Raw genomic sequence first — 27,285 nt, 5'->3', positions numbered from 1 at the left:
CTGCGAAGGGCCGTACCAGGCAAGCACATGCAAATCCTTCATTTCCTTTGTTAAATAGAAATAAAAAGCATAAAGAAATACTCTCTGCTTAAGCTCTGAATATTTCATAATTTCTTGTATATATAATAATTCCATGATTATTTATTATTTACAAATTAATGCCATACATGAACACATGAGGCAGCGTAAAACAGCCTTCACCTCAAATGTTTACAGTATAATCAAAAGCTGCAGTAGATAAAACCTCAAAAACACAGCTAGATGGAGAATGGTAAGCTGGAATGCTCAGTGAAATACTCCTGTTTTCCTGTTTTTATGTTTTTCATGACTGGGAAATTAAACTAATTTGGATAATAAGAAGCTTTATTTAGTGATAGAAAAGTTAATGGAAATGACATACCTCAGAAGACTTAATATTATTTTGAATAAAACAAAACCTTACTTTGCCATGTCTACTTAGAGATCATATTTTTTGCATTTGCAAAAGACACGAAATAGTATAAAACAGTATTGTGGTAACCAAACAAAAAGTCTCTCTCCAAGTAATTACAGCACCAATGTTTTTGAATGTTCTTTTTAACAGCTTAAAATATTTAGTGACAGAGACTTTGTGGTGCCATACTTCTCCCTAGATTCAGATTATATATCACGTTTGTCCTCCTTCAAAGAAAAAACAAACCCAAATAATTTGCTATTCGTTTTAACTTATGAGCAATTGGTAAAAGTTCAGTATCTTGTGTGAGAAACTGTCTTAGGAATTGCTGTCATGTTTCCTGATCAAAGGGTTTCATTTTGAAGAAAACTTCTGTTAAGTCTGACGAAGATAATAATCTTCTCTCGGTCTTGGCACAACAGGGTGAATTGAAACAGTACAAGAACTAAAGTGAATTTCTGTCTGCACTTCACACAAACGTAGCACAGAGAGTCAGCAACCTTCTAAAGGTGATGTGCCAAAGTCCGCTTTCCTTTTCCAAACTGGAGGTTAAATGTGCCTGTAGGAGCTCAGCAGGGGCCAGTAGATGCTGGCACTCAAAATTTAGCTAGGCACATCTGAGCAGCAGTTTCTTGCCTCTCTGCCAGGCAGGGGCCACCACTTCCCACTGAGCTCCAAAGTAGTAATTAAATGTCTATATGACACTATAACTGTTACTGCTATGACTGTCTCCTCAGAGACATGGGGGCTAAGAGATACGGACTGAAGCATCCCAGTATCATTCCCGACAATCACCACCCAGCAGCGTCTTCATCTGTGTCACCTAGCACTTCTACACATTTCACCTGGTGAACGTGGTATCTTTGTAATAACCATGCACAATACCAAAGCCTCTAAAATAGTCAAATGAGCTGCCAGAATAGGATGATTTTGGCTACAAAGCTGATAGCTAACTGAACTCCTTGCTGTTTGTTTGGCAATTCACGATTCTCTGCCAAGGGCTGGAGTTTAGATTTGAAATTTGTTATTTTGAGGGTTACAGAAGCCTTTTGAACAATGCTGGCTACATACTTCCTGCCACTATGAAGATACCGTTATTTCAGCTTATTAGGTAAGACTGTGCGGCGGTTACTGGCTCCTGCTGTCCTTGTCACAAAGTCCTGCAAGTGCTCCCCACCTCCACCAGACCACCGTGAGCAGCACTTAGGGAGAGCAAGTGCTTCAGGGGTAGCTGCAGAGACCACAGAAAAAGAGGACTTTGGTATCTAACATGTAATCATTTCAAAACCACAAGCTCCTGAAACACAAATCACTGCCAGCTGGGAGGCGATTCTGAAGAAATAGCCCCATGTGCTTATCCTGCTCTTAGGCTGTTCTCCAAAAACCCACTTTTGGCTGGGGTCAGACACTGGGCTAAAGAGACCTTCGGTATGACTTACTATGGATGTTCTTAGATTCATTACCAATGTAGGTATTTTGAACAATATACTCCCATGGCTAGCACACTCAGTAGGAGATTAATTTTTTGGAAAGTAATACAAGTCCTGTCTGAAAATGTCACACTCAAGCCAAAACCTCAGTGATATCATGATATACCTTTATGTAATTGCAGTTATAGTGGTTCCAAGCAGAATAGTTGGAAAACCTTTACAAACACAGTAAAACAACGGACAATGATCTGAGTTTAAAAGAAAGTTGGTTCCAGATTCAGCAACACAGTGCTGTATCTGCTGAAGTGCTGCTCACGAAGAAAAGCAAAGAGAAGCTACTGCTGCTGCTGAGTCCTTGCTATAAGCTCAACACAGCTTGAAGGAACTGTATTTCTGATGTGACTGAAATGATGTGCTACTTAAATATCATGAATTCTTAAAATAATACTTCTTTTATACTTGAAAAGGTTTGTAGTCACAGCAGTAATGGGATAGCTATGCTGGCCAACCTTCCTACCACAAATGTGTTTATAGCACCAAAAAACTATTGAGTCTAATATCTACTTATTCAGTAAGTAATTAAAGCATCCATATCAGTAAAAGTACTTGCATGCCTCCATAACTGCACCTACAATAAGATTTTTCTCTAGGAATGACTATGGCCAAACAGCAAGCTAAAAGCTAGCACGGGAACCCATAGGTGGCAACTGCCTGTACTGCAAGATAATTCAATCTGCAGAAAGAGGAGGAAATGCATTCCTCAAAGTATATGTTATACCAGTGTAAAGATTCTGTCACTACTAAAACAAAGACAAGTCCTTCTATTAGAAACTACCTCTACTAGTAGAGCAAAGAGTGATAGACCTCATTCTTTGGCAGTAACGTCAACTAGTACGGTTTGGCTATCCCCACACTATCGACTGCCTTTAAGAGAGGGTGACCACATCCAGACCATATGTCTGTCGGGAATAGTTTCTGGCCTGTGCTAATTCCTATATTATGCCTGAGAGTCATCCGGGAAAATTCTGCTTCGTGTGGGTCAAAGGCACACCAGGGACAATACCAGCAGCTTCGCAGGGTGGGACATCCGTTTCCATCTCCCCCATTGCCCAAGTACCATTTACTGGTACAGAAATAATTTTCAAAGTTATTTTATTACCTAAACCCTTGCAAAAGCAGAAATGGCAACAAAAATTCCTACAATACTTTGTGGATTGTCCGGCATGCCTTTCTAACGAACAGAAACATGCTACTTGGCATTTATACCCTTTTTATTCTCAAGCCCTTAAGATTAGTGCTGGCAAGGGGAAAGTTATATTAGGAGAGCCTGCAGTTCCATCAAAACAATGCTGCTGCAATTATTTAGATACAGGCAACAAAATATTTCAACGCTCTGCTAAACATATGGCAGCAACATATTTCTCATAACTTAAAAGAAAAATAGGGAAACCTCTCAGAATAAGACACTGAAACCCCAGTTCCTTCATGTTTCATGGTCAGGGTCATGTTGTTTGATGCCAACTGTGTGGAAAATGTTTAAAAGGAGGTTTATTCTTGAGACCCCTTACTGATAAAAGAATAATGACATCTTTAACCTTTAATTCCTTTGCCGACTTCAAACAAATTTCACACCATTTCTAAAGCTGGTGGCAAAACAACCCAAAACCCCACCTGTTAAAGCCTTCTGCAACGAAAGGAGGCAGATCAGGTTGTGCTCCATGTGTGAGTGAGTGGAAGGTGAGCACCAGACACAGCGAATGAAAACCAACCTTTCGAGGATCGGAAGTGCTTGCTGGGTGCCGTGAAGCCTCTCGTCCCGTGCACGTTCACAGCTGCCACGCGGAACTGGTACCACCTGCTCGCTCGGATGTCCGGCAGCCGAACCCGCTCATCCGTAGTCTGGTGGGGAAAATGTCACAGTTACGCTTATCGTTCTGATGTAGCCAGTTGTGCTACCATCTCCCGTGCAACACCAGTTAGTCAGACTGAAGGGTAGGGGACACTCTTCTTTATTACGCACCAGTGTCAGCAGGCTGTGTGCGACCACCTCACCTGCCTCTGAGCATCAGTCTGCACTGCAAAGCATTTACAGATGGGAACAAAATCATATAACCACCCAATTTTACAGCGCATTGCAGGTCTCTTCTGGAAAAAAAGTAACCTTTAGAAAACTGGTGAAGTGTTAAATTCACAAAATTATTTTTCCAGTTATCACAACCTTCACCAGTGTACAGGGCCTAGCCGTTCAGGTATTGATGTTTCAGGGAACTCACTGCCCCAGGTCACAGGTCTCATTTCTCCAATTGTCAATGCTCAGAGAATTAGGGGTGCAGAATGGTTTCATGAAATCCAGTGCTGTGAGAAGCTGCCTTTTCTGGTTCATAGGAAACGGGAAACCCTCAGGTAATGAATGTAAGCCTTCTTCAGATCTTTGGCACTTATGTCAAAAAGACACTCACAGCCTTAACTCTTCCCTGCAGACCTTTCTCAGGTCATAGGAGATGACCTTTTTCTCCAACAACACCCACTGAGACTGCTAGTGTCATGAGTTCAATTTCCACTTTCTGTGGGGAGTGCCTCAACCGCTGAAATATGGAATAAGCACAGATGCACTCTGAACCCTTTCAGTAGGAGGTGCTTTACGTGCTCTTATTCTCAGCCCTGCTTTCCTCTACCTTTTTGTTTTCCCTTTAAACTTTTAAAGAGCTATGTTCTGCACTGTTTCTTATTTTTCCTAAGGTACAAATATCAGACCTGAACACAGCCTCCTGGTAACCCCTGAATCACTGACAAGTACAGAAGATTTTTGTAGAACTCATCAGAAATTCATCCACTTGTTGAGGATTTTACTTTTGCAATTACCTCTCAATTATCCGGTTTCTAATTTATTTTAGGATGTCATGTTTATTGCATTTTAATTTAATTCTTTAATCAAAGTAACGCATGAACCTGAACCAAATGTCCTGTATATGTCTAAATATACGATACAATCATTACTGATTAACATTACTGACCAAACACACAAGATCATTAAAAATGTAGTGACATCAAATTATTTTCACATGCTCTGTTTTCTATAACTTCAAAAATTGTCCTTCCTTGTATAGGATTCGATGTTACTTGCAGTGATGCCAAGAACTTCCCCCAGAAGGCACAGCATCATTTCTGCGTTTTGCTTTTTCCGATCTGTGTAAAAAAGTAGCAACTGCTGACCTAACTCAGATAGCCAGAATTTGCTTCAGCTCTCCAGAAATGGTATTTTTTCAGCCCTGACCAATAAAATTTGTAGGTGTTATCCTACACTTAATCTCTTCATTTGGTGACAAGCAAAATTTAGGGAAGTGGATATCTGGTTTGCGTGTGCATGTAAAGGAAAGAGAGCCTTTCTAAATTGCACTGTAGACTGCGCTCAGACAAGTAAGTGTTGCAGTGTATTGGGTCGGGCTGAGATGGAGTTAATGTTCCTCATAGCAGCCCTCATAGTGCTGTGCTTTCTATTGGTATGTAGAAAGGTGTTGATAACACACTCGTGTTTTGGCTACTGCTGAGCAGTGCTTGCACAGCACCACGCCGGTGTCTCCAACATTCCCCCCCACCACCACCAGTGGGCTGGGAGGGGGCAAGATCTTGGGAGGGGATGTAGCCAAGACACCTGACCCAAACTGACCAAAGGGATATTCCATACCATATGATGTCAGCTCAGATGTAAAAACTAAGGGAAAGGAGGAGGACCAGGGGGCATTTGTTTTTTACAATGATTTGTCTTCCAGAGCAACAGCTATGCATACTGAAGCCCTGCTTCCCAGGAATTGGCTGGGAGAACAAAATCTTGTTTTCCTTTTGCTACCATGCACAGCTTTTGATTTAGCTTTTTATTAAACTGCCGTTATCTTGACCCATGAGTTGTTTTTTGTTTTTTTTTTTCTTTTCCATCTCATTTCCTCCCCACCTGTACTGCTGAAGAGGGGAGCGATAGAGCGGCTTCTTGGCACCCAGCATCCAGCCAAGGTCAAACCATCATACGCAGACTTTGAGCCCTTCACATATTGCTGCTACTCAGAGTCTTTCTCCATTCAGACTCCTGCATTTGTCTTTTTAGCTTAAGCAGGGTTGATAGTTCCAATGCTTTCATTGTCTGCCACATCTTCTTTCCTTTTTTTAGCTTTTACTTTATCTGTAGAGTGAATTGTCTCGCCCAATGAAGGGGCTTCCCTAAGGAAAAAAGAGCCTACCCAAACCCACTTTTACTATAATTTTCATTTTATGGAGCACTCAAATGCACTAGTTTTTTCCAGCATGCAGGCCCACATACTAAAGAACTTACAGGTAAGACACAACAGTGAACTAGAGTAAAATAAACTGTCACTATATTAACAGAAAAAAAAACCCAAGGAGGTATTCAGGTGACTCCTGCAACTGAGATCAGGATCAGGATTAATATCTAATCGTAATTAACTAGTTACATATAACACTGTGGGTTTTTAAAAGCAGATTTGCTGAATTTAGTTACAAGGCAAGCATAATCTGAATAGACTTGACCCCAAATTCCTCAGCTAAGGAATCTTGTTTGTCACTTGCATCAGCTCAGTTATTCTGCTAGGACTGATTAGAAGAAAGGATTTCAGTTGTGTCAGTCTTCCGTAGCAACCGTAAAATACTGTAAGATCAAATAATCTGTCAATCCATAACACCAAAATTATTTTAATATATGAACATGCCTTGGGCCTATTACTTTCATTTTGCTGACAAAGCTCCTGTTAAACTCAGTGGCATGCAATAGGTGTAACTCCTGCATTACAGGTATAAACTACTTTGGAACCTCTAATTAACCTTTACATAGATTTAACAAATTTCAAGAAAGACCTAAATACTGCTGAGATATCTTATACCACCTTACTGGTAATTGATTTTTTTTGTTTAATTGCTTCAGTTAGTTCTCACTACTTAAATAAGTTTGGAACTGAGATCGTAATATTCAGAGTCCTTTCAATATCTATCTTTTATTAATGTAAGCCCACTGAATGGTATACGGAGTGGAATGTTTCACTGTGTTCACTTCTTTTCTTTCACACTGCCAAACCTGGATTCCTTTCTGTAGTGCAAAGGTTTAATGGAAATAGGAGAGGACAGCCCTACCCTGCTGAGTTCATAGCTCTAAACCTTCTTTTGAAACAACACATGGTGATAAAAGAATTTGAGGTTCAGAGAGTGAAGGGATGCCATCTAGGGTATCAGAAGAGCTGAGTTTATGTTTCCTCTGATACAGAAGAAACCTTACAGTGCTGCATCCAGTACTCTATCAAAGGACAGAAGACCTCTCTTATTTCGAGTGATTGCATGAGGCGGGCACTCTCTAAGAATGCTTACCAAAGCAAGCCCTCTCCTGAGAGATGGAGAAATAAACCTTTACTGTACAGGACTGGTGGTTAGCTTCAGTGGGGATTTCTCACTGGCAAGAGCTGAGAAACTTTTTGTGACCCTCAGAGTCAGAACTTCAGGTGTTCCAGAAACTATATATTTTTAAAAAGATCGGTCGTCCACAGAGTTTAGACAACTCCAAGGTGAAGCACTAAGGTTTGTCACAGTCAAGCTAGCAGTAAATACAGCTCCTTATTTGTTTTAAAAAAGGAATAAATTAATAAGTAAACTTCATTATTGTCTGCCCATATGTACACATATATAGATGTGTGTGTGTATATATGTATATATACACACACACACACTTGACATCCATTCACATAACAAAGATATGTGTTCTGTCTGAAAGTAACTGACCTGGCATACTTGAATTAACTTCATTAATTAATTTAATATGATTAACTACCTAAGTTTCCAATGTAAACAGTAATACTATTACTTTTAGAAATTATTAGCACCAAATAGAATTGTAAGTTTGTTCACAAGATACACAGTATTCTCGTGGGATAGCGCAGCAGGTCCTGCTCAGCTGGTTAAACCTTAAAAAACAGTAATGTAAGAAACTTGGCATAACCACTTAGGACATCACAGCTAACTGGGCTAACTAGTATCTTAGTTCCCCATGTTTTTATATTAACCAATGGAAATTAGTCAAATGGTTAGTTACATCAAGTTTTCCCAAAAAACTAAAGTTAACAAGATCCCTTCTTCCTGAAGTGAGAAATAAGATTTTTTTCAATCTCTTTGCTTTCTTTAACTTTGGAGAGTTAAATAAATAATGTATTAATAGATTGAGCCTTCCTCCTTAAAAAGAATATATCAAAACGGACCTGATGACACAATACAATACAAAGGAAACAAAATTTTTCAAAATTATTTTTTCAATACCAAGTAAAAATTTATGAGGCATGAGAAATTACTTGCAAATTAGCTCATATAAAGGCAATAGAAAACAGCAAGGTTTTTTAAAAAGTAAACAACTTAAAGTAATTGAAAATTATAATCCCATTTCTTCTTGGACAGATAATAAAAATAGAATATTGGATGAGGAACTCTGATAAAATATTGTGAAATTTCTTATAAGATACAAACAATAACTTTGCATAATTACACTACACATGGGCATAGGCATAGAGAAATTCAGATCCTCATCCACAGCCTTTTGATCTTTGACTGCTTTTTACATGCTCTCTAGCTTAAGTCACAGAGTAATGAAAGAGCCAGTATCATCTCCCCTGGACTGAGAGGCCCCAGGAGTTCTCAGCCAAATGGCTGAGCTCTTCGTAGCCTTTGCCTATAATGAAGATCTCATAGCCCAATGTTCTGGAATCATACAAGAAAAAATCTCAGTTATACAGACAGGAAAAGCCCAGAGGCTGTGCGCACAGTCACTTTAGTCAAACTGGATATCCATCTTGCTGATATTGCAAAACAAATTCTATTGCATGCAGCCACACTTAGCAAATTTGACTGCCTGGTGGGATGTCTGAAACTACAAAACCACGGAGGTACATTACTCTATAAAGACAGAAATTCTGATTACTAGCACCCCTCAAGGGTCCCCAGCCTGTATGTCCCATAAGGTATACACAGTTCACAAAGCCAGTCAGGCATCCTGATGCTTGTTCTGAACTGACATCCCCAGTGGGGTCCGACACAATCAAACACGCGTCTCTTGTGGATGCAGAAGGGACAGCGAAGTTCTCAGGAAGATGTCAGTTGGAGGAGGCTTCCCCTGCCACAGAGATTAACTCAGCCCCTTCTGCCCGCGTGTAACAGACCCCCAGGAAAGGCAGCTGTCAGGATTCTTATCACTCTTGCACAGGAACCCATTTCTGAAACACTGCTGTACATCTACTGCAAGAAGGCAGATGTTCGTGCATATATAGTGCATGCCTCCAGAAACGTGCATGAGGTCTCTTTCTGGGATGAGAAAAAGCACAGCAGTGTGCTACCTTTGCAGAAGAGTTGGGCTTTCACAGTCTAGCGCATATACATGGCACAATAACAGTGAGGAGTAATTCAGAGCTGGCTCATTTTTGCTACATGGTATTTTCCTAGTAGCAGGAGGTTCTTCCCTGAGTATGGAGAACACAGACTGAAGACCTGCACCTCAGCTGAGAGATAATAAATAAGTCACTGCAACTTTATCAGGTTTGGAGGTGTGCACATTGCCTTGGGCTTGCACAAGCAGGGTTTCATGCCAGGCTCTGCTGCAGGTGACTTTTTCTGAGCAAGACTCTAACGTAGTGACAGGCCCCCTGTAGTACCACCTTGAAGCTAAGAACTTCACTTCTGAGTGTTCAGTTTCACGAGCTTGTCATTATTTTAAGATAGCTTTTTCCTACACAATCTGAAGTGAGAATGAACGCAGATTGCCACAGAATTTAAACTCCTTATTGTGTGAATGGTTCTATTTATTCTTTCCTTCCTTTTTTTCCCATCTATAATGACATTTTGCAGGTCTTTTCAAAATCAACATTTTACTTTTCTTGTCAGCAGGGATGAGGGTGAAGAGTTAGGATAAACGATTGGAACTCTGCCATCCAGGTGGACTGTCAGCATGTTAAAAAACATATTGAAACTGGGAAGGAACCAAGTGAAAATTTATGCTCTGTTGGCTGCTTCTCATTAAGAAACATTTGCTTATGAATCTTATATTTTCAGTCTGGATTGCACTGAGTGATAAGAGCATGACATCATCGTCATCTCTGAATTGGGAGGATAACACCTGAAAAGAACAACTTGACAAAGAATAAGGGTTTTAGTCTTTTTTTTACTCTTTGTTTTATTTAAAAAAAAATAGCCTTTTCACCAGTTTTATTTCTTTTTTATAAGACCCAAGCCATGCCATGGAGACTGCACTGAGTACCACTGACCTCAAAAGGATTATGTCTCTTATGTGCTTTCTTCAACGGATTCAGTATCTAATTCTACCTTTTTCAAGAGATTTGTGGCTTTTACTTTGGAATTCCCATCTCAATAGATCATAAGTATGTGCTTACAAGAAAGTGCCACTCACTGGCTTCACGAAAATCAAGCCTCTAGCTAATTCTATGGATTTTTATCTTTAGAAAGCAAACCCAAAAATAAACTCATTTTGAAAACATAAACCTCTGAGTATTTTTTCTTTTGGGGACAACAAAACCACTATTTACTTCTTTACTGATATACTTACACATTTTTAATGAAGTAATTTTCAATACTTACCAAAAGCATCTGATGCTTCTATAACTGAGAAACTGGAAGTGAAAACACTGAAGTTAATTTCTCCTGAGTAAATCTAGAAAACAGGTCACTGAGCAGTGAGGTAATGCCTTGGAGATCGGGATTCTGTTTGCAGCTCTGTCATGACCTAGAGAGAGACCCTCTAAAGGGATCCCTCTGCATGAGCCTCCCCACCTGTAAGTGATCTAACTCTTCTCCGATCTGACAAGGACCTTTAGATCATGGTCTGGAAGCTAGGGATCCATATCGCTTGACAAAGAACTGACCTGTGCCACAGTTTGCCAGTTAGTAGCATCATCCTCGCTTGGATGGATTCCTTGATTCCACCTCCTCTGAACAACATATATCACAGGCTCAATGGAAATATTGAATTTTGAAGACCACTTCACCTCCAGGTCTCCAGACTGAAGTTCTATGAATTTTAATTCTTTCCGGGGCTTCAGTGGAACACCTGTAATAGGAACACGCACACAAAAATATGTGAGTAATTTACAAGATGCAATTGAACCATATGTAGATGAAGCTGTATAAAAAAATAAAAAAAAAAGGAGAGCATTGATCAGGAAAAAAGGGGGGAACATGGGATGATGAGCATGGGAGTTTCAGAAGTGCTCACAACTGGCCTCTCTCTGCTAACAGTAAAACTTGTTTTTAAAAAATCTTCAAAATTATTTATTTCATTTAAAAACTAAGGATCTGTAAGAAAAAATGATCTCATAGAAAACACTTTCCAAAGATGCTTTGATAACCTGGAGAAAGATCCCTTTGATCCCAAGCAGAATCAGCTGTACCTGTTGTTCAGCTTTTCACCTAAATTCTCCTTAAACACATCTGATGACAATTTCCACAGCACTACATAGTAATCATTCCACTACTTCTCTATCCTTAACCATTAGAAAGCTTTCTTACTACCTTGCTTAGTCTCCTCCACTGCATCTTAAACTTGATACATGTCCATGATGTTCATGGATCATGGAGAACAGATTCTTTCTTTCATCCATGGAGCAGCCTTTTATGTACTGCCAGACTGTTATCATGCCTCTGAATGTTTTCTTCTTCAGTCTAATAACCACAATGCACTCAATTTTCCTTTTAAATCAGTGTTTCTAGACCTCTGATCATACTTGCAGTTCTCTCTGGAAACTCTCCCATTGGCCCAAAGCTCTTCCCCAGGGTCAAACCTAAAACTGGACATAGACTGCGCCTAAGCACTTACCAGTGTCAACTCAAGAAGCAGGATTATTTCACACATCTTACACTGGTCTGATATACTTAAGAAAGCTGTTTGCCTTCTCCATGGCAGCCTGATCTTACCAACTCACATGCAGCTGTATTGTCTGATGTGTCACTCCCCCCTCTTCCCTAAAGATCTAGGAAAGGTAATTCCAAGGCATCTTGCAATAGATATGTTATATCTAATGTATATTGTTCAATTGTTACGTTCCAGAGACAAAGATGTCTTTCTAAGATTTTACAGTAATTTCTCATTACATAGTGACACTGGAAGACAGTTATTTCTGTTGTTTCTACTGCTGGAAATATCACCCTTTTGAAAACATCTGCAGTAGCTTGAAGGAAAAAACAACTCTTCAAATTTGGCATCTTCTGATTAAATCAACAAATCAAATGTTAGATATATGTCTCTAGACAGATGAGAACTCATATATTTGAGTGTGCAGCATCTTTTCCCTTCAGAATATGTCACAAAAAAGATATGTAAGCTGACATATAAACCTTCTTCGCAAGTTATCCTGTGCACTTTAGTTATTTTGTCATTTCAGTGGGTGTCCCCATAAGTCCAGCTCTACGTGTTGGTTCGATAAATTATTTCCTACTCAGACTGCCACAGATGACTGAGTACCAAAATTTCCTTAGGTGAACAAATTGCTTTTATATTTTAAGAGTTCTTCTCCTAAATCTGATTATACAATTAGCTATAAGTAAATAAAAATTGATACTGTAGCCCTTGAAGAAGCCTAAAATCAACCTGAGGAAAATCCAATACTTAAATCTGGTTATCACAGCAGTTTAAACCCTCAATATCCTTCAACAGCCAGCAGCCTTAGCCTAATATAACGAACATCACAGAACATGTCAGTTCAGATTTCCACATTTGAAAAGCCTTCTTTAATTATGATGTACAATAATCCTACAATTTGCATGTTAAGAAAACTTCCATCTGCTTTGCATTAGGGGCAGTTGGATTCACTTGATTGCAAGTATCTCAGCCTCTCTGCTGTTACGTAATTGCGTGCAGATGGAGCGCAGCAGCACAAACAAGAAGAGCACAGCACAAGTGCATTTTGAAATACTTCTGCACCATCAATTTCATATCCAGATGTGTAGATCCAATCACTCTTCAATGTGCTTTTTATTATGTAAATGGTCAGCCCTTTCATCGTGCTGGAACAAATTAGTCCTCTGAAGTCTGCAGTGCTTAACTGCAGAATTCAAATCACTGATTGCTATATGTGTGCAATACCAGAGCCCAGGAAAAATGTTTCTTTAGGTGCCTTTCAGATGGCATATGCATCGCCATGCCATGAAAAATAAATGCACACTGGTCCATCATTAGAATCTGTATCTTAAATGTGGGTTCCCCAGGAATTCAAAAAGTTTCCATGGAAGGGTTTTGGACAGTAAAGGGTACACTCATGGTGTCAGTACAATTGTTAGCACAGTTGTTCAAAGACTCAGAGATGCGCACCTTTAAAACTGGAGGACAGGGGGGCAATTCGAGACAGCCAGCGTGTATTCACCACGGTCAAGTCCTACCTGACCAACCTAGTGGCCTTCTATGAAGGAGTGACTGTATCAGTGGATCTCTGTGTCATCTATCTGTACTTCTGTAAGGCCTGAGACATGGTCCCCCACAACATCCTTCTCTCTAGACTGGAGAAATATGGATTGATTTGATGGGTGCACTGTTCGGTGGATGATTAATTGGTTGGATGGTCGAATCCAGAGGATAGTGTTCAACAGCTCAATGTCCAGATGGAGATCAGTGACGAGTGGTGTCCCTCAGAGGTCTATACTGGGACCAGTGCTGTTAAGTATCTTCATCAATGGCATAAGCAGTGGGATGCTCACCCTCAGCACCCTCAGCAAGTTTGCAGATGACACCAAGCTGAATGGTGCAGTTGAAACACCTGAGGGATGGGATGCCATCCAGAGGGACTGAGACATGCTTGAGAAGTGGGCCCATGTGAACCTCATGTGGTTCAACAAGGCCAAGTGCAAGGTCCTGCACCTAGGTCAGGGCAACCCCCAGTATCAATACATGCTGGAGGATGAAGAGATTGAGAGCAGCCCTGCCGAGAAGGACTTGGGGATCCTGGTGGATGAAAAGCTGGACATGAGCCACCAACGTGCGCTCACAGTCCAGAAGGCCAACCCTATCCTAGGCTGCATAAAAAAAAGATGGCCAGTAGGTCAAGGGAGGTGATTCTGTCTCTCTGTTCCACTCTGGTGAGACCCCATCTCCAGCTCTGGAGTCCTCAGCACAGGAAAGACATGGACCTGTTGGAGTGGGTCCAGAGGAGGACCATGAAAATGACCAGAGGGATGGAACAACTCTCCTATGAAGGAAGTCTGAGAAAGTTGGGGTATTCAGCCTGGAGAAGAGAAGGCTGAGGGGGGGGGCTTATTGTGGCTTTTTAGTACTTAAAGGGGGCTTATAAGAAAGATGGGGACAAACTTTTTAGCAGGGCCTGTTGCAATAGGACAAGGGGTATTGGTTTTAAAGTAGAAGAGGGTAGATTTAGACTAGGTAGAAGGAAGTAAGTTTTTACAATGAGGGTGGTGAAACACTGGAATGGGTTTGCCCAGAGAAGTGGTAGATGCCCCATCCCTGGAAACATTCAAGGCCAGGTTGGACGGTTCTCTGAGCAAACTGATCCAGTTGAAGATATCCCTGCTCACTGCAGGGAGGCTGGACTAGATGGCCTCTAAAGGTCCCTCACAATCCAAACTATTTTATGATTCTATGATTCTAACTTCTGTAGACTTTTAGATTCAAACTGAGTTCATTTTCTAGCTGTGAGTGCTGTCAAAATGATGAGTTAAGTACTAAACTTATTCACTAGATCTTAGTTATGCTTGCAGAGTTTGCTCTTTCTTAGTGACACGGAGGTCATTTACCCCTGGAGGAAATGAATAGCAAGCCTGTTCCGCTTCTGTTTGTCCTTTGTTGCAGAAAGACAGGTTGAAGAGGCTAATTAGCTGGATTCATCAGCTGGGAAGGCAGTACAGTATTGGGCTTGCCCTTCCTCTGTAAGACATATGTGGTCTTACAAGCAAGCACCTCCTGCAGATAGGTGATAAGATGTTAGAGGTTAGTTCTGTTCATATATAATTAGGCCGAACAGCATTAGACTTTCCAGTGTGCAGTTACACAATGTATCATATCCTGTCATATCCTGTGTCCTCCCCAAAAGCATGTGGTATTATTTCATTTGTTTGTTTGCTTGTCTGTTTTGTTTTTACGTTTTCCAGCTGTTACATTTACTGGAACGCTTTGTAGTTGTGGTATGGAGTCTGATCATGTAAATCATTACATATACAATACGAATGCCAGTTTATCACTCTGGTCATTTGTCTCAAGAAGAAGAAAGAAATAACTAAGTGATCCATTTTAATAATCTTAACTTTTGAAAGATGCTGTGCATTCATTAAAGAGTGTATTAATTGCTTATGGTTTTAAAGGGGCTGCTCTGAAGTGTCTCGGGAGCAAGAGAGTTTCCCTCCTGCACTGGAAATCTGGATCACAGCATTGCTTGCTGTTCAAAATAGTTTTGAGTACTATCTTCATCAGTTTTATGCTTACTCAACCTCTATGACTTCTAGATCAAATTTGCTCCATTTATGTAAGTAAATAAGACAGTGCTTCCTGATGGCCCATCCTGTACAGTCAAAGACAGGATTCAAAAGTCAAACCACATTATTTCTGACATACATCCTCATCAGTAGGGACATTCAAAAAGATGCATCAACATTTCAGTTAAGGCAATGAACTTAAAAATAAAATCACCATCTCCTTCACATATTTTACCATTTTTCCATCTACAGATGGAAATAAGTCTGGATTCAGACCTTAGCCTGGTGCTTAGGTCATAGTTCTGCTGATTAGGCTCATGCTATCAGAAGAATTACTGATTACTATTTATTTTTTATCAGTGAAATAAAGAGAATGGATTTCTAACGAAACATTCCGACTCTGGAAGATGAAAATGCCTTTCATAAATGCTCAATGTTCTGCATTAGGAGCACATTTTCAGAATATTTCCATGTATAAAGCTTTTTCTAAATCCCACAAATTAAAATCTGGAGTTTGTCTAAGCAAATAATTTCTTAGTCTATGTGTTCTTGCTGACGCATGTCAAGGAAAACCTTTTTTCACAGACTCTCAGGACTCAAATCAATTAAAAAAAATTTGAATAAGATTGCCTTAGTTTAAATAACGAATTAATATATATGTCGATATTATATTCTTTCACTTTTTTGTTCTTAGGTCATTTAAAACACCAGTGCCAAATATACTGCACTGATTTGTTCTTTTCCCAGATTACCTCACACTTCCTATTTGGTAGGCCTACCTGCTTGCCTTATAAACATAAATGTTATTAGTGATTAATAGGACTTGATCATTAAATATTTTCCTGCTGCATTCCCTCTCACCTGCATCAAATTAAGTGAGATTTCACCTAAACTGGCAAGTTTGTTCTGCTTAAGATGATTCATAATAGCCACATGTTTACATTCCACAGATTTCTAGACGTGGGCTTCCCAAGGGGAAAAAAATTCAGAGACTTGAGCAACATTTTTCTCTGGCTTTCCACACTTTCAGTGTCCAGCCAGATCTCTACAGGCACCTCTCCTTCTTCTTCCCACCCATACAAACTCCTATGAAATGTAAGTCGCGGTTTTCTAGGAGCCTTTGTTGTGGCCTGAAGTTATTAGCCCAGTATGAGTACATATTAATAATCTCTACCTTTGTACAGATTTTTTGGCACTTGGCACGTATGACCGCATCCATTGGAACAGCATTTCTTCACTCCGGAACATTCACTATCAGCTTCACAGCTTTCAACACAGGCAGCTGCAAAACCACTGGCCTTCTCAGGTGCTGGGCAGTCCCCTTGCTTCACAGACAGGATGTACTTAAGGAATTCACAGCTAGTTAGGCATTCATAATTCTTCTTGGGGAAAAGAGGCTAAAGGGAAAACAAAAGAATTGCATAAAGTTTTCAACAGGAACAAAAAAAAATAAAGAAAAAATGTTGTACATTTTCCAAGACCTCCTAAAGGAAAGATCAGATTTTCAGCCTTTGCAAGACTATCTCTGAAGATTTATATATTCAAGCCACTTCTAAACAAGCATTCCAAGTACAGAATGATGAATTCCCTCAAGTAAGACCACCATCTTTAATGGAATAAAGTTGTTTATATCTGCCAGCTTTCCCTTGTTTTCCTCACATTGGCTGGCTACAAAGTTGCTCAATGACAGATTAAAAACATTCCCAAAACAAAGGGGAAGCAATGGTCAGACAGTCTTTTTTTTGGACTACCCCACATTCCTCCCTTTGTACTTCATAACACTTTAGCCACAATATCTGATGTAATGCCACTCTAGATAAATAAGTGAAAACTTGTTTCATTATACTGATTGAACTGAGTCAGCTAAGAGAAGATTTTGCAGCATCTTTATGTTCTTCCCAGCATATTGTATAACTCTTCATGGAACTGGAACTAAACTACTGATAAAATGATCAGCAGAAAATACAGACTAAAATAAGCCTTCAACATCTTGATTAAAGATCAAAGTAAATGCTGCTGCTTTGGCAAATCAAGTCCTAGATATATGAGAGGTTGCTTCAATGCATAGACATTTTATAGCATGGGGATTGCATCTGCGCTTTTATCTGGTGGTTTATTTGGTTTGGTGCAAAAACAGCTGAAATGATTCCCTCCGAGTGATTGGTGGAATTCTAGATGGGCAACCCCTGTAAATGGGGTTATCTATCTCAGAGCAACCAAAACCTCCACTCTGACAGATCTGACTTACAGATTCCTAAACATGCACGGGAATTATAACCCACTCTCCATCCATCTATTCATGTAACTTTTGCAACTTCCTTCCATCTTCAAATGTTTTACTTTCTTATTTCTACTAGCTCTACATTTCTGGCAAAATGAGAAAGAGTTCAGTATTATGGAGGCCCAGGTGTTTCACAGACTATGTGTCAGTTTATTCTCTAAAGTCACTGTGGTCCAAGAATGTGTCACTACTTTACCTCTCCCATCTTGTCCTACAGAACAGTTCAGAATTTTCAAATCACGCTTTTAAGGATGCATTTGGGTGTTACTGCTTAACCAGCCTAAGGCTGCCAAAATGAGCAGTCCTTGTATCTCTTACTGACCCCAGAGATCCCTGGATACACGTGCCTGCTGTTCCCCCCAGTGGAATGCACCTGATCCCATGGTTAGCCAGTTAAGAAGCTAAACCAGCAGGAAACTAATTTTATGGGGGGGAAAAGAAAAGGAGTCAGGTAAACTGTCTCCTTTTCTCCTTCACACAAAAGGTTCCTTTAACATTAGTGCACTCAGTTGGTAGGTAAGAAGTAACAAACCAAGCAGGGACCTTGAGAAACACAAAGCTAAATTGTTGCTTTCAGATTTTTTACAAAATACAAAAAGATTGAAAACATTCTCAAAGGAAAACAGCCTCATTTGATTCAATCAAACAATGTTGATGGAGCATACTTGAGTCTGAGAGAAAGGAAAGTGGTCCTGTGCTTTTGTGTGTGTGTGAAGCTAATTTCAAATCCTAAAACATCACAAATTTGCAGCTACTTAATTAAAAACTTTATAGCTCCCTGAGGCATAATACGTCCTCAAGGCTTCTCCTCCTCACCCTATTTCACAGCTCATTTTTCAGTTAGCTGCTAAATGCGCTGCTCTTCATTACAGGCCTTTGAAGTTCTAAATTTAGCTTCAACCACAAAGCACTAATCAAAGAGGGATGCTCACTGTTTTTAACTACAATAGAACAGTGTTCTACAAATGTTTTCCTTTTAAACCAATTTTATACGTATTTTCACCCATATCTGGAAACATACAGCCTGAGTGAGAAGTGATATACGAGAATGACATAAATTAGATCCACTAAAACTGCTTTATTTCACTACCATAGAGTTTTGTATATGAGGAAGCAGCAAGTAAGCCGGGTTAAACTCTTATAAGGATTGGTTTTAATGAGAAATTTTTACTTTGTCTTCTAATGTAACTACATAGATCAGTAATCCAATAATCCTTATTTACACATAGCTGGACCTAATTTTTTTTTAGTTGAAATTACAGATTTTCCAAATCATCTTCATGATGCTTAAAATAATTTAAACATAACACATGCTCTTGAACCATAAAAAGAGTGGCCTGTGATGAGGGAGGAGTCAAATCAGTATATCAGTGAGATCAACATAGCAGTTAAGGTCACTTCTATTTTTTTATAAGAAAATCTGAAAATCTTCATAAACATGCACTTTCACAGGCTTGAATAAAGTTATATCTTTAAATTGATTTAGTCATAATAAAGCAAGTTTCTATTGAGATATTTCCATTTTGTATTAAAAAAAACACTTAAGAACTGTAACAGCTGACTTCTACCAACTCAGCAGAGCCATGTTTTAAATCCAGTAAAACCTGGAGTCCTCAGCACAAGAAGGACATGGAACTGTTGGAGTGGGTCCATAGGAGGGCCACAAAAATGATTCAGGGGCTGAAGCACCTCTCCTGTGAAGGAAGTCTGAAAGAGTTGGGGTTGTTCAGCCTGGAGAAGAGAAGGCTCTGAGGAGACCTTGTTGCAGCCTTTCAGTACTTAAAGGGGGCCTATAGGAAAGACGGGGACAACCTTTTTAGCAAGGCCTGCTGTGACAGAACAAGGGGTAATGGTTCTAAACTAAAACAGGGTAGATTTAGACTGGATATAAGGAAGCAATTTTTTACAATGAGGGGGGTGAAACACTGGAAGGGGTTGCCCAGGGAGGTGGTGGAGGCCCCATCCTTGGAAACATTCAAGGTCAGGTTGGGTGGAACTCCGAGCAACCCGATCCAGTTAAAGATGTCCCTGCTCACTGCAGGAAGGTTGGGCTAGATGGCCTTTAAAGGTCCCTTCCAACCCAAAGCATTCTATGATTCTGTGATTCTGTGATTCTATGATTTGTACTAGTTTAACTGATCTAGGTTTGCTTATTTACAAGGTTATCCTGAAACATGATTCATTAGTTTACCAAAGACTTGTTCCTGAATACTTATGTGTTTTGATAGTAGTCTTCTGAATTGGGAGTCCACAATCCAGTTACTCCTGGAGAGGTATTCTTTTAGAAATCAGAGTGACTTTCACATACAGGAGGCCCATCTTTTCTAGCTACCCTGGACAAGGATTTTCACATAAAGACATTTTATCTTTTAAACAAAGATACTCTTCCTTACACATAGCCAGAAACGATAGAAGGGCATGTGGTAGAAATAGCATCTTACAGGAGGGATTTAACAGCACCATCTGAGAGGACCTATGTAAGAGTGGCTAGATCACGTCTTAAAACTTCAAGTTGAGATAAATCATTTGGTTAGAAAAAAAATAAAATTTTTTAAACTCAAACTTATCCCTAAATTGTTACATGTATCCATTCAAATGAAGGTGAGTGCTGTAAAAATCCCATGTTTGTTAGCGGTCTCCCTGAAACTAATAATTTAAATGAAAGAGACAGCTAGAACAAAGTGAGAAAGAGTGCCCTTGGGCTGACATACCTCACAAAAGCTTTGGCAATGGTTTTTCTTCAGGTCCCAGGACTCTTTGCAGGGCTCCAGGCACTAGGAAGAATCAGGAGACAGAGAAGTGTCAGGAAGAGAAAGAAATAAAACAACCACAAATGACCCCATTTCTTCTCCAGTTGTTTGTTTGGCCCACAGGAAGTTAATAATAGGCTTTAAAAATCCACTTCTCCTGAGGATAAGATTGTGTCATTGAGTCATGGTGTCAGAGCAAGGTCATGCCAAGCCATGGTTAGATTACAAGAAATATTTTCAGTATTTCTTACTGTACAAGGCAATTGCCTCACTTGTTTACGTGCCATCCTATTTTCTGTCTTATTGTATCTAGGTCCTAATACCATTTAACACTGTGTCACTGGATCACAGAGACAATGTCAAAAGCACTACTCTAAACTATAGAAACTTAAATCTTCTTCTTGCTGACTAGCCTAAAGATCAGATGAGCACATTGCCTTCTGAAGCGAGAAATTATTTCATCAAGCTATGGAGTAAACTCAGCAGAGGCCTAACCACTGTTCCTGGATAAACAGACAATGTTCACTGGTCTGCTAGCAAAACCACTTTATTTCAAGTACCATATTATCATTGCTTCACCTTCAACCTCTACTGCAATGGTTATATAGAGAGTTGAGATTCAAACTCTGCAAACCAGTCAAGCTTCACAGCAGAGTATTAAGAAAAATCACACGACTAAGAGCATTTACTGCAGCTGAAACATAAATTGAGACTCACATCCAGAAACTTTTTCTCTTCCTTTGTTAGATCTCAGAAAATACTGGCATTGTTAGGAGTTAGTAACACCTAGTCCTTCTGGCAATAGTGGAAAGATACTTATTGAACCAAAAAGAAAGGCCTTTGATATGCAATTTAGTATTTATATAATGTTTTTCTCTTATACATAGTATTAGATTGGATCCATATACATTTATGCTATTCAAAACCAAGCATGAATACATATAGGCTGCATCTCAGCTGTCCACCTGTATCATCAATGTACTAAAAAAATTAGTATTTTAAAAGTTAAGCATTTTTCTTACTAGTAACAAAGCCTGAAAAATATAATAAAACTGTTAGTCACAGAGCTTACGTATTTCAGGAATGAAAAATAGCACCCAAACATTTTCTCTATATATAGTTTGGTATTTTAGACTCAATTTCTAGCTTGTCAGAATTCACAATGTGCTTAATTAGAAGGATACATGACTGAAGTCAGTAAGTTTAATTAATTCCAGAGTGTTGTTCCTCCTGTGGGATAGTTACCGCACATTTGAGCCCAATGCCACTGTCATGTCAATTTCAGAGCTCTCCTAAATGTCTGATGGATTTAGTCCCAGATTACAGAGGTATAAATGGTATAAAGACAAAATGGGCAACATCTGACCACACTGGGACTTTGTCAGTGATCCCCAATGCTGTCAGGATTTCCATATCCTTGCCTTCTCTGAATTCTCGCTTCAATGCTGCACAGCCTCACAGAGCGTATCTAAAGCAGCACATCCACAGTCTTGAGATGACAACTAGGACCAAGTTCATGCTGACTGGACCACCTTCCTTGCAGGCTCTGGAGCAAAACAATTGGGGCTCCTAGAAGGAAATACCAAGATGATGCTGTACGCTTTGGAGGGTTTGTTCAAGGCATTTCTACCAGGATGTCTTTACCTGCAATATATTGCAGTAGGCTCCAGCACTTGATGCCTTGATTTTGTATTAAAAAAAACACTTAAGAACTGTAACAGCTGACTTCTACCAACTCAGCAGAGCCATGTTTTAAATCCAGTAAAACCTGGAGTCCTCAGCACAAGAAGGACATGGAACTGTTGGAGTGGGTCCATAGGAGGGCCACAAAAATGATTCAGGGGCTGAAGCACCTCTCCTGTGAAGGAAGTCTGAAAGAGTTGGGGTTGTTCAGCCTGGAGAAGAGAAGGCTCTGAGGAGACCTTGTTGCAGCCTTTCAGTACTTAAAGGGGGCCTATAGGAAAGACGGGGACAACCTTTTTAGCAAGGCCTGCTGTGACAGAACAAGGGGTAATGGTTCTAAACTAAAACAGGGTAGATTTAGACTGGATATAAGGAGGCAATTTTTTACAATGAGGGTGGTGAAACACTGGAAGGGGTTGCCCAGGGAGGTGGTGGAGGCCCCATCCTTGGAAACATTCAAGGTCAGGTTGGGTGGGACTCCGAGCAACCTGATCCACTTAAAGATGTCCCTGCTCACTGCAGGAAGGTTGGGCTAGATGGCCTTTAAAGGTCCCTTCCAACCCAAAGCATTCTATGATTCTGTGATTCTGTGATTCTATGATTTGTACTAGTTTAACTGATCTAGGTTTGCTTATTTACAAGGTTATCCTGAAACATGATTCATTAGTTTACCAAAGACTTGTTCCTGAATACTTATGTGTTTTGATAGTAGTCTTCTGAATTGGGAGTCCACAATCCAGTTACTCCTGGAGAGGTATTCTTTTAGAAATCAGAGTGACTTTCACATACAGGAGGCCCATCTTTTCTAGCTACCCTGGACAAGGATTTTCACATAAAGACATTTTATCTTTTAAACAAAGATACTCTTCCTTACACATAGCCAGAAACGATAGAAGGGCATGTGGTAGAAATAGCATCTTACAGGAGGGATTTAACAGCACCATCTGAGAGGACCTATGTAAGAGTGGCTAGATCACGTCTTAAAACTTCAAGTTGAGATAAATCATTTGGTTAGAAAAAAAATAAAATTTTTTAAACTCAAACTTATCCCTAAATTGTTACATGTATCCATTCAAATGAAGGTGAGTGCTGTAAAAATCCCATGTTTGTTAGCGGTCTCCCTGAAACTAATAATTTAAATGAAAGAGACAGCTAGAACAAAGTGAGAAAGAGTGCCCTTGGGCTGACATACCTCACAAAAGCTTTGGCAATGGTTTTTCTTCAGGTCCCAGGACTCTTTGCAGGGCTCCAGGCACTAGGAAGAATCAGGAGACAGAGAAGTGTCAGGAAGAGAAAGAAATAAAACAACCACAAATGACCCCATTTCTTCTCCAGTTGTTTGTTTGGCCCACAGGAAGTTAATAATAGGCTTTAAAAATCCACTTCTCCTGAGGATAAGATTGTGTCATTGAGTCATGGTGTCAGAGCAAGGTCATGCCAAGCCATGGTTAGATTACAAGAAATATTTTCAGTATTTCTTACTGTACAAGGCAATTGCCTCACTTGTTTACGTGCCATCCTATTTTCTGTCTTATTGTATCTAGGTCCTAATACCATTTAACACTGTGTCACTGGATCACAGAGACAATGTCAAAAGCACTACTCTAAACTATAGAAACTTAAATCTTCTTCTTGCTGACTAGCCTAAAGATCAGATGAGCACATTGCCTTCTGAAGCGAGAAATTATTTCATCAAGCTATGGAGTAAACTCAGCAGAGGCCTAACCACTGTTCCTGGATAAACAGACAATGTTCACTGGTCTGCTAGCAAAACCACTTTATTTCAAGTACCATATTATCATTGCTTCACCTTCAACCTCTACTGCAATGGTTATATAGAGAGTTGAGATTCAAACTCTGCAAACCAGTCAAGCTTCACAGCAGAGTATTAAGAAAAATCACACGACTAAGAGCATTTACTGCAGCTGAAACATAAATTGAGACTCACATCCAGAAACTTTTTCTCTTCCTTTGTTAGATCTCAGAAAATACTGGCATTGTTAGGAGTTAGTAACACCTAGTCCTTCTGGCAATAGTGGAAAGATACTTATTGAACCAAAAAGAAAGGCCTTTGATATGCAATTTAGTATTTATATAATGTTTTTCTCTTATACATAGTATTAGATTGGATCCATATACATTTATGCTATTCAAAACCAAGCATGAATACATATAGGCTGCATCTCAGCTGTCCACCTGTATCATCAATGTACTAAAAAAAATAGTATTTTAAAAGTTAAGCATTTTTCTTACTAGTAACAAAGCCTGAAAAATATAATAAAACTGTTAGTCACAGAGCTTACGTATTTCAGGAATGAAAAATAGCACCCAAACATTTTCTCTATATATAGTTTGGTATTTTAGACTCAATTTCTAGCTTGTCAGAATTCACAATGTGCTTAATTAGAAGGATACATGACTGAAGTCAGTAAGTTTAATTAATTCCAGAGTGTTGTTCCTCCTGTGGGATAGTTACCGCACATTTGAGCCCAATGCCACTGTCATGTCAATTTCAGAGCTCTCCTAAATGTCTGATGGATTTAGTCCCAGATTACAGAGGTATAAATGGTATAAAGACAAAATGGGCAACATCTGACCACACTGGGACTTTGTCAGTGATCCCCAACGCTGTCAGGATTTCCATATCCTTGCCTTCTCTGAATTCTCGCTTCAATGCTGCACAGCCTCACAGAGCGTATCTAAAGCAGCACATCCACAGTCTTGAGATGACAACTAGGACCAAGTTCATGCTGACTGGACCACCTTCCTTGCAGGCTCTGGAGCAAAACAATTGGGGCTCCTAGAAGGAAATGATGATGCTGTACGCTTTGGAGGGTTTGTTCAAGGCATTTGTACCAGGATGTCCTTACCTGCAATATATTGCAGTAGGCTCCAGCACTTGATGCCTTGTCTGGCTGCTGCTCTGTCTTAAAAATCACTCAGGACAGCCCAGGCCACTTTCAGCTGAGCCCCAGCATCTCCTGCCATCAGGACAGGCAGAGACAATGGGCATCTCAACTCAGACACTTCAAAGGAAAGATGGGCAAAATGAACCAGGCTTGAGCAGTATCCTGCAATCTGACTGCCCTCAGAATACTCCAAGGAAAACAGACGATGTAGCAAGACATAAGGCCTCCATCATAAGCTTTACAGACTATGATTAGAGTACATGCTCTTACCTATACGTAAGCAAAAACATCTTCCTACCTCTGCTGTATGAGGAGTCCTCAGAGCTGTGGGCTTAGTCTCGCACCATGGACTGCTGCAGAAGCTGACTGCCCAACTTTAGTGGAGCTGTACCATTGTGTAGGTTGGAGAAAAACTGCTAGCAGACAGAAAGGTTGCCAGTAACTATGCACTGGAAGAGTTTGGGACTGTCCTTCTAAAAAGGTAGCTATTAAGGTTGCAATAACAAAGACAAGAAGACCTCACGAACATTGGGGTTTGTGCATTTATCCTCTTAGCTACTCTGTTGTGAGGTTCCCCTAAATTGGGAAGCTGAAAAAGCTGGAAGCTTAGAACCAGGTTTTGCCTTTGAGTCTTTGACTTAAACTGTAAATCAGCTGAGATCTTGAGATCCACCCCACTGTCTGGTGAGCTTTATCCTCTAAATGGCAATAATCTCAGGTAGAGAGAGACCTTTTTTCCCCCATGAAGTCTCTCCTGATGCTTTTTATATGGAGAAGGAAATGTGTTCCAGATCCAATGTGTTATATACATGCTAGCTCTGAAGAAGGGCTACTGTGTACATAAATTTGTCTTTTCCCAGACAACTCAGCTTCCCAATAAACCCTCTGTCCTCAAACTTTAGCCTGCCTGGTTCTGTTAAACCTTCTCATCCCATTTACATGTGTAACTCTGAGCTGTACCTTTTATCTAGAAATGGTTGAGGTTTTTTCTCATCTTTGGCATGCTTTGCTATGAACGTGTATCAGGATGAGCCCACTGAAGAACATACATTTTGCAGCGCTCTGCACAGTACTGTAGTAAAACATTTCTCCCTCCACTATGGATCTCCCCCATTTTTAGTCCACCTAGACAAGGCAAGCACCAAGTTGAAAATTCTCTCAAGAAAAAGCAGAATCAGGCCTTACATCAACAGCAACTGAAGGTTTTCTAACAGGTATTGTTCCGTGCATAATAAAAATTAAAATCCAGAAAATGTGAGTCAGAACTAGTGGCAATGACATCTGTTTTCTTAAATCCAAGCCTTCAGACAATTAAAAAAAAGCATACATTTAAAATTTTCTGATAATTTCAGCATAACTCGGCAAAGGCCTGACCCAAAGCTCCCCCAGACCAACAGGAGTTATTTCACTGGTGTTTAGCTCAGCCTCGATGTCTGAAAGGAAAGCATACAGCATTTCTCACCAATAAGAGGAGTTTCAAGGAAATACCTAAAACACCCATGAGAAAACTATTCCCACCCAGCAGGTAAACACATCGAGTTTTCTGGATTAGTGTAAGTGTGTGTGCCTGTTAAAAGGATACTGAAATCCTCTATCCAGGATAAGGAGGAATCTAGGACAAGCAGCACCTGGTTTTGGCTCTACTTTATGTAATAAAAAATACCTTGCAGACATTACCACCCGCCCTCAGAAGCTAAGCTTAGGTCTGTCGATGGCAGACCACCAGCAGGCAGGAGGGCAGTGGGAAGCGTCCTGGCAGGCCATTCGGCAGATGTCACCGGTCCCCTGGAGCCACCCGTGGCTTCTGCCCTGGCACCAGAGTAAAGGCTGCTCTACTGCTGGGGTGGGAAGAGATACGAAACACAGCATTGTACCAGTCATTACAGGCTGCTGGCACTCTTCAGAAGATGATGGGTGTTAATCACACTGGCCTTGCTAAATTAAATCCTCCTAAAGCACCTGTTTTATCATCTCCTGTGGTTAAATCTGGAAGTTGTAGGCGTTCTTTCATCATCCAGACTGCTGCAGAGTTGTTATTCAGTACTAAACAACTGCATCAAAAGCCAAAAGGAGGGGTGCTAATAGTAAGCACCCCAGCATTGGTCATCCTTCAAAATTTGTGTGTGTGTGTACATACGCACACACACACATAGGTATAAATGTATGCATCAGATACTACTATAGATCAATTTTATTCAGACTGTGTAAAATTAGGAACAAGGGCAAAGTACTGATTCATTCAAGGAATAAAGACTACTATTGCTTTAAAATATTTTTGTTTATATTTTTTTATTCCATTTTTTAAAAATTTGTAGTTAAGGGCCCTGTTAGAGAAGTC

At 40.0% G+C, this 27,285-nt stretch overlaps 1 protein-coding gene across 1 annotated transcript in view; it reads right to left on the bottom strand.

Annotated features, from left to right (window-relative positions):
* Window positions 1-27,285, bottom strand: part of ANOS1 (anosmin 1) — a 126,836-nt gene that overhangs the window by 40,084 nt on the left and 59,467 nt on the right. Inside the window, exons 3-6 of the mRNA XM_009639485.2 lie at window positions 23,231-23,293; window positions 16,499-16,721; window positions 10,776-10,960; window positions 3,633-3,762 (exon numbers count right to left, since the gene is read on the bottom strand). Coding sequence (XP_009637780.1) covers window positions 3,633-3,762; window positions 10,776-10,960; window positions 16,499-16,721; window positions 23,231-23,293 — 601 coding nt within the window. The remainder of the gene's footprint in view (window positions 1-3,632; window positions 3,763-10,775; window positions 10,961-16,498; window positions 16,722-23,230; window positions 23,294-27,285) is intronic.

The sequence above is a fragment of the Egretta garzetta genome, unplaced genomic scaffold (genome assembly GCF_000687185.1).
Source record: "Egretta garzetta isolate BGI_Z169 unplaced genomic scaffold, ASM68718v1 scaffold545, whole genome shotgun sequence".
Classification (NCBI taxonomy): Eukaryota; Metazoa; Chordata; class Aves; order Pelecaniformes; family Ardeidae; genus Egretta; species Egretta garzetta.
The sequence above is the reverse complement of the archived record's forward strand: the minus strand, read 5'-3'. Positions and strand labels throughout refer to the sequence as shown.